Below are 12,087 nucleotides of genomic sequence, written 5' to 3' on the forward strand. Positions count from 1 at the left end.
AGTTTAATTTGAAACGGATATTTGAGAATTAAAAAGGAAACAAGAGATAGTGACGTTAGAATCTCAGTGTGGTGCTTGTCTTCATGTATAAATAGATTCAACTCATTTTCAGGATAATCACTTGATCGAAAATTTAAAATGGTTCACATCTTATTGCAAAATTTGAGGCTGAAATTCGCTCCTTGGATATTTCTCTATCGCGTGGCATCTTCTTTGCCAATATCAAAATTTCAAGGTTTTTCTTCTTCAATTCTTCTTTATAATTTTCTCCTCTTCAATATTTTTTTATTGAATTTTATATTCTTAAATGTTGTCTTTTTAATCTTTAATCATCTTCTCGATATTTTTTAATCTTTAATCATCTTTTTTATTGTTCTCTTTTTTAATATTTAATCACTTTCTTTAATATTTTTTAATATTTAATCTTCTTCTTGATTTTTTGTAATCTTTAATCATTTTCTTTAATCTTCTATCATCTTGTTAAACTTTTTTAATCTTTAATTATTTTATTGAATTCTTCTTAAATTTTTTAAATTGTTTTTTATTTAATTCTTCCTTTCCAATTTCTTTTGTTCTTGAATCTTGCTCTCTCAAATTATTTTCTCATGAATGTTTTGGTTTTCAATATTCTTTTCCGTATCTTCTTTTTAATTCTTTAGTTTCATTAATTTCTTAAATTATTTACTTTTATTCCTTTTAATTTATTATTATTTTCTTGAATCATTAACTTCTTGCCTGTTTTCCTGTTTTTCAATTTCTTTTTTTCCCAAATTCTTCTCCAAGAATCTTCTAATTAAATTTTTTCTTGAATATTTCTTCCTAATCTTCTCTTTTTTAATCCTCTTCTATTGAATCATTTATCATTTTTCTTGAATCTTTAATCATCCTCTTGAATGCTTCGTGTTAAATTTTTTAATGCTCTTTATTGAATTGTTGTTCTTAAAATTTTCTTCTCGAATAATCTCCTTCTTAAGCTTTTCTTTTGGACTTTTTCTTTGGATCTTGTCTTGAGGGCTTTTCCCTGCACCCCCAAACTTTCTCCTATACTTCCAATAATTACTCTTTTGACCATCTGTTTTCTTCACCCCCAAACCAACTCCACCGCCTCCTTCTCCTCCCGCTTCTCCTTCTCCATCCTCTCCTCTCCCTCATGTCCCTCCGGCGAAGGCCTCACCTTCCTCATCGCCTCCTCCACCCACTTCCCCGCCCTCTCCATGGGCCTCCCTCAACCCTCCCCCAGCTCAACCTCCTTCGCCACACTACCTTCGACCCCTCCCTCAGCGACATCAACGACAACCACGTTTTTAATTTTAATTTTTTTTAGAAACGGATTTTGGAATCCGTTTCATATTTTTCTGAAACGGATTTCGATATCCGTTTCACAAATTTTAATGTTTTTTTTTGTGAAACAGATTTCAGAATCCATTTCAGAAAAGTATGAAACGGATTTCGAAATCCGTTTCACAATTTTTAATTTTTTTTTACTAGAAACGGATTTCGGAATCCGTTTCATACTTTTATGAAATGGAATTTGAAATCCGTTTCATACTTTTCTGAAACGGATTCCGAAATCCGTTTCACAAATTTTAATTTCTTTTTTGTGAAACGGATTTCGGAATCCGTTTCATACATTTCTGAAACGGATCCTGAAATCCGTTTCACAATTTTTTTTTTGTGAAACGGATTTCGGAATCCGTTTCATACATTTCTGAAACGGATTCTGAAATCTGTTTTACAATTTTTTTTTTTGAAACGTATTTCAGAATCCGTTTCATACTTTTCTGAAACGGATTCCGAAATCCATTTCATAAAAAAATTTTCATGGATTTCGAAATCCGTTTCATACTTTTAATTAGGGTCAAAAGGGTAATTATTGAGGGTACAAGATAAGGTTTCCGGGTGCAGGGAGAAGCCCCCTCTTGTCTTTCTCTCTTCTTGAGTCTTTAATAACCTTGAATATTGTTTTTTTTTTAATTTCTTCTCCTCAAATACATTAGTACTACTTTTGCGAAATAGTTATTGCTCATATTATGTTTTCATGAAAAATTACCTCTTGAAAAAAAACTTTTGATAAATTTAACAAAGTTTATAAAAATAGAATTAAAACATATTAATTTTTTTTAATTAAAATAAAATAATAAAATAATGTTTTTTTACCTGAATAGGAAACTTTGTCAAAAACTTTGTTAAAGAATTTGTTAACCTATGTAACTTTTTTTCATTTGGACCACTAACTGAGACACACGTCATTCTAGGTGGCGTTTGAACTGTCACAGAAGCACTTTTCACATTCTGTGTCTTCTTCTTCTTCTGCTATGAGTACGAGTTCCCGACCCCTGTCACCAAGCAATTTCAGGGATCTCTTCGATTCCGTGGAAGCTTTTCTTTTCGATTGCGACGGTGGGTAACTCTGCAACATTTTTCTCACCTACTTTCACCATGTATTGAATCATTCCACTTTGCACTCTTCAATTAGGTGTCATTTGGAAGGGCGATGAACTCATCCAAGGCGTTTCGCAGACTCTCCAAATGCTTCGCTCCAAGGGAAAGAAGCTCGTCTTCGTCACCAACAATTCCTGGAAGTCGCGCTCTCAGTATGCTCAAAAGTTTCAATCCTTAGGAATTTCCGTTTCCCAGGTTCACGCCTATTCTCTTTCTTTCACTTCGATATTCGCTGAATTCTTTTGAATTCTTTTTGTAATATTGTTCTTTTTTTCGTTCCGCAGGACGAGATATTCTCCTCGTCGTTTGCGGCTGCTATGTACTTGAAGGCCAAGGATTTCCCTTCACAAAACAAGGTTCCTAAGTCATAGTTTATTTTATTTTATTTTTATTTAATATCCTTCCGCGGGATTATTAGTTACTCGTGAATGGAGAATGTTACTGGTACTACTGTGTGCCGTACACACAGAGTCCTACATTGAGTTGAAGTTGCAAACTTGACATCACACCATTAAAACTATAATGAGGCATGGCCATTGGCCATACACGTGTGGGCCTCAAGGCCCCTACCCCTGACTAGGGCCTCTATTGATTTGGTTCACAGAAAAAGTCTCACAGTACTTAAGTTTCGGGACATGACCGATGGTCATTGCTAAACACTAAACACTGAGGCTGTTATCGAGAACAAGACCATGAGCTCTACATACCAGAGTTGATTCTGTTAACTTATATGTAGAAACTCTCTCAGATTAATATCTCCAAAGGTTTTTTTTTACTTCTTTAATAAGATAAACACTAAGTTGCCGTCTATGATGCTTCGACACTCCTTGTAAAGGGCGTGTCCTGTGTCCTATCGGACACCGACACTTGTATGATACTTGTAGGACACACTATGTCCAATTTGAAAAATATTTTTTTATCTTTGACATGATTTTGATGATTAAAATAAGGAACAAATCTTATTCTATCACTACTTTTGGCATATTGGATATTAGATAAATAGATTTGATTCATTTTTGTGTTAGTTGGCAATGTGTTAATTGAAAGATTCAAACTTAACATGTATATACACGTCGTGTCCCGTGTCCTATGTTTTTTCAATTTAGCCGTATCTCCGTATCCGTGTCGTATTCGTACCCGTGTCCGTATCCGGACAACATAGGTTGCTGTGTTATATTGACATAAGTTACTCACAAGCTAATTTTAGTTTTTGGAAAAAGTTATTTCATTTTTTGTATTAATCTCTTCTCTTATCAGTACTTGTAGGAAATGTTATATAAACAATACCCGTGATGTAGTGATTGGTGAGTATGAGAAGGTTGCAGACTTAAAGCTCGAACATTATAATCTGTAATAGAACGTATGATTAATAGCAGATGATCAATATAGAGTTGACGAATGAGATGGAAGCACTCATTCCCTTTCTATATCTTACATCAACGGCATATTTATTCGTGTGTATCTCTTTCGCAATTAATAAAAGTTTGACCTGTTAATTAGTAGAATACTCGGCAATTTCAAATTTCCTTGAATGATATTCAAGAAAATAGTATTCTAAAAAACTCGTAGAATTTAAGGAACTGTTTTTCTTAGTTGGAATAATAAATGATGCATTGTTTTATTGTGTTTTCCGAGTTTCAAATATGGTTTCAAATCAGGGATGATGAAAAACTGAATCCATGTTGAATGATCAACAAGCTTTATATACAGTGCACATTTGGTGGAGACTGGTGATTAACGGCTAGGCTAACTGAAATAGCGCTAAACTGACTTGACATTGACGCTTGCTAATTAATTAAAATAAATCAGGGTGATGATTTCTTAATTTGCTGTGAAAACAGAGAATCTTTTCTTCACATTACATTTTCACTTTCCTCTCATTAGACTTTTGCTGTCATCGTAAATCACCCATTTGCATACAGTTATGTGATAATTTTTCCCTTGGTGTCCTTTATTTTCAGGTTTATGTGATTGGTGGGGAGGGTATACTGGAGGAGTTGCGGCTTGCTGGCATTACAGCTTTTGGTGGACCAGTAAGTTGTGCATTTATAAATTATAATCTGTTTCCCTCTTTCTCTTTTTCCATCATTGAAATTGAATTCATGTCGTCCAAAGTGTTACTTAGGAGGCTTGCACTGCTGTTCCACTAGACTAGTTTTCTTGTTCATGTTCTCTTTTTCTTGTAAAGTTTGTTGGTTTGGATGATTATTCACCTTGATTGAGTTGAAACAACTTACGGATAAACAAGTACTTTTGATTGTGTTATTATTAAAAAGGAAACCCTTACACTAATGTTTGGTTCAAGTGATCATAGTCAAGTCTATTATTAGTCTACGTTTTCTTAAAGGCAACGCACACTTCTAGCAAAACAATAACAAGGGATGTGAATCACATGATTGTCACTTAAGTTGTTCTCACTAAAGCATTCATTGGTGCAGGAGGATGCAAATAAAACAATAGACCTGAAGCAGAACTGCTTTGTTGAGCATGATAAGAGTGTAATGACACCTTGCTCATTGTTAATTTGTTACTTTGAATATCTTCATCGAGATCAGTGCTTGCAGTTAACTGATGGGTTTCTTTCAGGTTGGAGCTGTAGTGGTTGGTATAGATCCAAACATTAACTATTACAAGCTTCAGTAAGAGTATCTATTCCTTTTCTCTTTTATTTAAAATGTTACATTCTGGTTCATATTTCCTCTGACTCGTGCCTCATACATACACTGATCTAATTATAATTTATGTACAGGATAATTAAGGTAACAAAAAAAATCCCTACATATCTGCTAAATATATCTTATCCCTTTAAATTCAACCCAATCAGATCATATCTTCAAAAGCTGGAGCATATATGTCATATGTGCCAAGCTTTTTACAAATATGATTAATGTGAGACCTAAAAATCATATGCCATCAAGATATACCACCAAATAAAAGCATAGGCTAAAACTGAAGAATGGAGGAAGAAAATCGAGTGATCAACTTTGCAACACGTCATACCAAACTGAACTAGAGCCGAGCTAAAACAACCAAAACTAGGCACAGGGATATTGCTACGACGAGATTGCTTCAATACATAAAGGAGCGTCACAAGCGACAAACAAAATGAGCCACTAGAAGCAGTAAATATTGGGTGTTGTAAACCATTTCCTGCAGCTCCATGTAAGAATGTAGTTTTAGTATCTAATTGTTGAAACTGCCAATCACAGATAACAAACATGGCTAGAAAAATAGACTAACCAAAGTAATTTGAGTATAGCCTTTCTCCATCAAACAAACTTTGTACTGATCAATATTACCATCCAATCCAACCTTGATTGTATACACCCTACGTCAACCAATAGCAGTATTGTTTGGAGGTAATTGGACCATCTCCCACATGCCCCACTGGTATGTAAAAAAAATCATGTCTTCAAATACCATTTTGTTTCCAACAGGATTAGCCTTACCTTCACCTATAGACTTAGGAATAAACACAAAATCCAAACTAAAGGAGAAATAGTAAGGAGATCAGTTGTAACATGGAAGAATGCAAAGATATTTAGGATTGAAGTTTGATCCCTTATTCTCATTCTCTCTCTCTCTCTCTCTCTCTCTCTCTTTTCTTGTGCAATTATTGGCCTTCGTGGTGAGTAATATGTTTGGGATTTCATCAGCCCACTCCTCTCATCACGGATTCCTTCCTTAGGCGACCCCAGTGCCACCAATCGATCATCCATATGTTATCACCAAGTGAACCAAACCGGTCTTTCTCCGCATGAGGTACATGCACTTGTCCTTATTCGTGCAAAACTATTATTTGGAGTGATCCACCATTCGACGATAGTTATATATAGTGAAATCCTCTAGAAACAGAAAGTTAGGGTCTTCTATATAAAGTGAGGGAAGTATGTGATTTTATCCTTTAAGAGTGGTGAGATCTTTGGTAAGATCTTTAGAAGACTTTAGTTGAGAAAATTTTGTTACATTAAAGCTTTGTCTTACACATTGGACTTAGGGCCTAACTTTAGAGGTGAATACTGTCCAAACTTTATAAGCTCTGTTCTACCTTAAAGCAGTCTTTAAAGAAGTTGCAGCTAAGACAAACTAGGGGTGACTGCGATTGTGGCCTTGCATCACTCTTCATTTCCATGGCTACCATCCTAGAGTGTAGCGAATGCAAGTTACCCAACAATGGATCTAAGATAATATTTGGTAGCATTTTAGAATCCGGACTAAAGGTCTAGTTCAACTCCACAAATTTAGTTTGTAAGGAGGATTGTCTAAACTTTATCCGCTCTATTAAGCCATTTCTAAAGTCAATGTGAGAATAAACTACCACTGCTGCAATTAAGGTATCCTAAAGAAGCTGCAAGTAAGGCAAACTGTGTCTGACTGTAATTAAGGAAGTTTTCCAACAATTTGTATGGATGTATTTGTAGACTGTTGAAATGACTAATAATAAGTTCATAATACTGTGATGATGATTTAATAAACTAACTACATTTTTTGAGAACATTAATGATATGGTAAGTGGTTTTTTAGTTAATTAACCCAAAGAAGAATAGCTAAAAATAGGCTTTGCATATTAATTGTATTATGCTTTTGGTGAATGGCATATATATTTTTTGTTTATGTTATACAATAGGTGAATAAAATCATAAAAATCTTATATTTATATATGCCAACAGTATCTTATTTTCTAGCCACATATACTTAATTACTTGCATTTTTTGTTACAAATTTTGATATTTCAATGTCATCTGGTAGGTACGGAACCCTTTGCATACGAGAAAATCTAGGATGCCTTTTTATTGCCACCAACCGTGATGCAGTTGGACATATGACAGCTTTGCAAGAATGGCCTGGTCCTTTTTTCAACTCCATTTTACTCTTAAACAGTGTAGAATTAGTATACAACTTGATTTTATGTTCTCATAATTGAGAAAACATGGATTTCAGGTGCGGGTTGTATGGTTGCTGCTATATGTGGATCAACCCAGAAGGAGCCTGTTGTGGTGGGGAAACCATCAACCTTTATGATGGAGTTTTTACTTAAGAAGTAAGAAAGTTAAATGCTTAAATGTCTTGGTCTTTCCGGAATGTTTTGTCTTTTATGTTCTAGTTTTATCAGCATATATAACTTAATCTTTTTTGGAAGATTCAACGTAAGTTGCTCCAAGATGTGCATGGTGGGTGATAGACTAGATACTGATATTTTGTTTGGACAAAATGCTGGTTGCAAAACACTTCTAGTTCTTTCAGGTAATGGGGCTTGTCTTTTTCTGTATCATATATGTTACTAGAGAACTCGTTCATAACATATTGCGACCATTTTTATTGTGCAAATAAACAGGTGTCACAACTCAGTCAGCTTTACAGGACCCTTCAAATAATATCCAACCTGATTACTATACAAATACAATTTCTGACATGCTTGACTTATCAAAAGCATGAATGGGTTCTTCCCAATTTAGACATTCTTTTACACCCATATCATCGAGAGTACTGTTCTATTTAATTTTTTCACAATCTAATTATAACTTATATCTGGATCTCTCTGTTACATCACTTCGTTGTGAGGTGATTTGCACTAAGCATTAATAGAAGAGACATTGGTTGTTCTCCTTTGAGAAGCAGAACTATTTTATAATTGCTCTGTATACTCATTTCGTTGCAGAATATAAGTCACGACGAGGGGAAATTACTCGTTCTGGCATTTCAATAAATGAGGCATTGTAATGCAAGTTTTGATATTTCTAATGCTGCAGTACTTCATTTAAATTTACCTTGACTCTGTTGTATAACTGTATAGCTTATTTATTTACAGTCTCAGTAGGGTAGCTCATCCAAAGCAACAGGTTTCTCTGGATTTAAATTCAGATGCTTTAGAAACTCCAACATTAGCTGGGCATGGGGGTTGGGAATAAAATTTTAACTATTGTGTATCCTTTTTTTCTTTTTCCTGAAGTTGGGGTAAGATAGTGCTTTTATAATGGGAAATCCTGATTGCCACATGACTACAATGGGAAAGATCACGTACAATATGAAAAAACAATGTTTGGAACGAATAAGCTATAAGTTAAATAGCCGATTTGTTCTTTGACATTAAGAAATATCAAGACAATTTTAAACTGAAAATCTAATTCAACGCATAATCTATTATGTTGTTGAAGTATTAGCACGGCCTAGACAAAGCCCCATTAAGTCATTCGGGGACAAGGGCCACTGTCGCATAAAACGATAAAAAGTTATCCACTACAAATATCTATTCTTACAAAAAATAAGCAGGATAACAATTCTAGATAAGCGCAGTATAGGAGTATAGAAGGACTATCGGAACAGAACTTAATAAGCAATCATATATCCGCATAAAACGGATTATGCTATTAAGTAGCACTGGCAAGATGTTCTGTCCCACACGAACACTTCATTATGACTTGTCTCTTTTAATCGTGCCAACCTCGAATTATAGAAGTTTCCAAATGAACAAACACAAAGTCCTCTCGTCTGGGTGGTCTACCATGGTTTTGGTTTCATGGTTTGAGCCACATCAGGAATGGCCACATATGTTGTAACTAGGACATCATACATAGATTAATCTCCTCTACTCCTATTATTTCTCAGCATGCAAAGTAGTCACGACTCACGTGTTACCCTTTATCCAAACCATATCTGCATTTTTCATTTTGTTCAGTGTTCATCAATGCAATAGCTGTCATTTCATTTAGTTCATCACCCAACCTCTTGAGCATAAGTAATTTCTTACCTTCCTTCGATGCACATATTGGGCCATGGGCCCTCTGTATCTATTGGATCATGTTTGGGATGGCCTGCAACTGCAATACTACTAGCCACATTCTAGATAAAAAAAAAAGTGAGAGAGAAGGGTGTTGTTGTGTTTTGTCGCATTTGGGGGAATATTCTCACGCTGTGCTCTGTCACAATAATTGACTTCTTACACTCCCGCATCCCTCGGTTGTGGCACCAATCAATATTCTTACAGGTTTGATGCAGTTCTACCGTTACTCACTTCACATGCTGTCAAACTATATTTTACATGGCATGTCTAGTAAAACATTTAATGTCTCAATATTTGATAACTAACAACATTCAACTTGACTCCTCCATCATTCCAATGAAAAAGATAAGAACAGCTCTTAAACTCAGTAATCCACATTAAAGAACTTTCCCCATCATAATTGGTCCACACATTTTTCTCTTTCCAGACAGTTCACAGGTCAAGGATGTGAATGATGATAAGTGTGAGAAAGTGGCCTCAAAGGAAAAGGTTGGACCGTTTAGCCATGCCAACAAAACCTTGAGCTGTGTTGTGCCTTGTTAATAGGTTACAGCCTCACAGTAGCAGTCAAATTTTTATCCAACCAATTCGCCAAAGCCAAAATTTTTACATTCCCTTTGGTGGTGTAGATTTTGACATCAAAAGAAACTAAAAAGTAAAGCTAAAAGTGAAGAAGCTAGCAGCCAAATCCTACATATCCAATGCTTTTCTTAAAAGCTTTTTTCTGCTTGGTGAGACTATCAAACTCTGAATCATCAGACTCTCCCGCTTGAAGGAATATATTCCCTTCTACCAGTAAAACAAAAAACAATTCAAACTTTGCTCAGACCCAAATATTTTTAACAAAATAACTAAATATGTAAATTATTTGTTGAGGGGCCCAAGACTCACATGCATGCCACATGTCAAAATCTCATTGTACTGCTCCTTCCATTTGGTAGCTGCTCTTATAATATCACTGTCTCAGTAATATTTAATCATAGAAAGTATAATAATGAGTTTAATATGAGTGAGGAGAAGAGGACCACTGCATGAAACTGCTAGTTTTGATTCAAAATACAGAGAGACCTGCATGTGGGCATGGGGTAAGTAAGTAGCTCGCAACTCTATGCATGGAACTCAGATCTGCTTTGTTTTTTCTCTTATATTTTATTTTCCCTTTGCAATTTTTTTAGTATTCCCATATATTGTTTCATAGCCTCAAGGGAAAATTGAAACCAGGGTTAGTAGAAACAAACATATGCAAAGGTTTCCTCAACTTGCATGGTTTAGAAGGTCACAAATAATGCCCTAAAAAGGTCAAAAAGTGTTATATCGTCACACAATGTTATCTGTAAGACCATGTCGGTTTCTGAGACAGTGATTGAATCCGTTGGTTGATTATTAATTCTCAATTAACTGCAACTCCTAACTTCGTTTTTTTTTTCTTTGGTTAAATTTTACTGAAATTTGAACTCCTGTGAAGGATAGAGAAAGAAGATGACCAATGCCTAAGCTTCACGACTATTCATTGTTCAATCTCTACATTGGAATTCATGAATTTGTTATACAGCAGCCATGTTTAAAAACTTTTTGGAGCAGTGAGTTAATATAAATTACTATAGCTGGAGTTGATAACTTTGACTAGAATAAACAAAACCAAATAGTTGTTCAATCAATCGATCAATATTACTTTTAAAAGAAATAATTCTGAAATGAAGTATACATATATATTCTCATGCAACTCAAAAATACAAAAGCTGACACTATTTTTGTATATGAGAAAAGTTGTCTTAGTTTGGTTCCACTCACTCTTAACACACCACACGTTTCTAAACCTAGAAAAATAAAAGGCGAGAAAAATCTTATCATGATTCAACATTTTCCACAACCAAAAAAGCCTAGACACAAAAGGATAAAACTCACCCAAAAATAATAAAGTTTGGTTTGACCCAGGAAAAAATATTTTTAGGGGGAAGGGTCTATAAAAAAGAGGAAAGCAACTGAGAAAACAAAGTGTCTGTTTGAGAGGGGGAAAGGACCAAAGAAGCGTGGAGTACTTTTATTCTGGGACCAAACTTAGCTAGCATATTGTGGAATCAAATTCCAAAACACACTAATCTTAATGTTAATTCACAACCTTCTTTTTATTGCCCCCATGTGGCTATTGCTGAATGACTCTAGACAAGACACAAGCCAAGAAAGTTGTCCACTACACCAACAATCAAACAAAACCGTGGTAAAAAATTCAAGTCACACTTCAAAGTTGATTTATTGTCGTTTTTAGACACTTAGATTCTCAGTTCCGTGTTCAGATTTTTCCAATTCGGTGAGCAATGGCTCATACGTAACTACTGTCTGAAAAACATTATAGCAGGAAAAAAATACAACATACATGAAAGAAAAAGTCTAGAAAGAAAAAGAAAACACTTTGTTCATGTTTGAAGTGGACATTTTTGGTCATATCCTATATAAGATATGTTATACTAGGGCCATGTATATGTAGCATGTACTATAACTGACAAGTGTCACTTCTGTTGTGGTTATTTAAGGGAAAGAGTTCTAGTGATAGCTCTCAAGAAATTTTCACTCTTTTGAAAACCCTTGTTCAAGATTTTTGAGGAGGGGATTAAAAGCCTCAGTTGCTGATATTTGCACACATGAATGAGTACTTGTTTTGCTTGGCTCTGGTGCTTGCACTTGCACATCTCACTGTGACTGTCAAAATAAGATGTGTTTGTGGATGTGCTTTTGGGAAAGAGAGATATTTGGATTACATGAATCACAAAAGAAGCTCAAGAAGTTTTGTTCATTATTTATTATCTGGGTGGTTTTCATATATGAGAAAATGAATTCCAACCACCTCCATTGTTATTCTTTATGAG

The 12,087-nt window shown here is 34.8% G+C and overlaps 1 protein-coding gene across 1 annotated transcript; it reads left to right on the top strand.

Moving 5' to 3' along the window:
• The first annotated feature begins 2,215 nt into the window (after nucleotides 1–2,215).
• On the top strand, nucleotides 2,216–8,184 carry LOC114187066 (phosphoglycolate phosphatase 2). Its single transcript, XM_028075189.1, has 10 exons — nucleotides 2,216–2,400; nucleotides 2,477–2,637; nucleotides 2,727–2,798; nucleotides 4,404–4,475; nucleotides 4,881–4,940; nucleotides 5,029–5,081; nucleotides 7,192–7,289; nucleotides 7,384–7,483; nucleotides 7,583–7,686; nucleotides 7,778–8,184. The coding sequence occupies exons 1-10, from the start codon at nucleotides 2,316–2,318 to the stop codon at nucleotides 7,876–7,878; spliced, it is 906 nt and encodes a 301-aa protein (XP_027930990.1). The 5' UTR covers nucleotides 2,216–2,315; the 3' UTR covers nucleotides 7,879–8,184.
• Nucleotides 8,185–12,087: the final 3,903 nt, after the last annotated feature.

Source organism: Vigna unguiculata, chromosome 6 (assembly GCF_004118075.2).
Source record: "Vigna unguiculata cultivar IT97K-499-35 chromosome 6, ASM411807v1, whole genome shotgun sequence".
In the NCBI taxonomy this organism is placed as follows: Eukaryota; Viridiplantae; Streptophyta; class Magnoliopsida; order Fabales; family Fabaceae; genus Vigna; species Vigna unguiculata.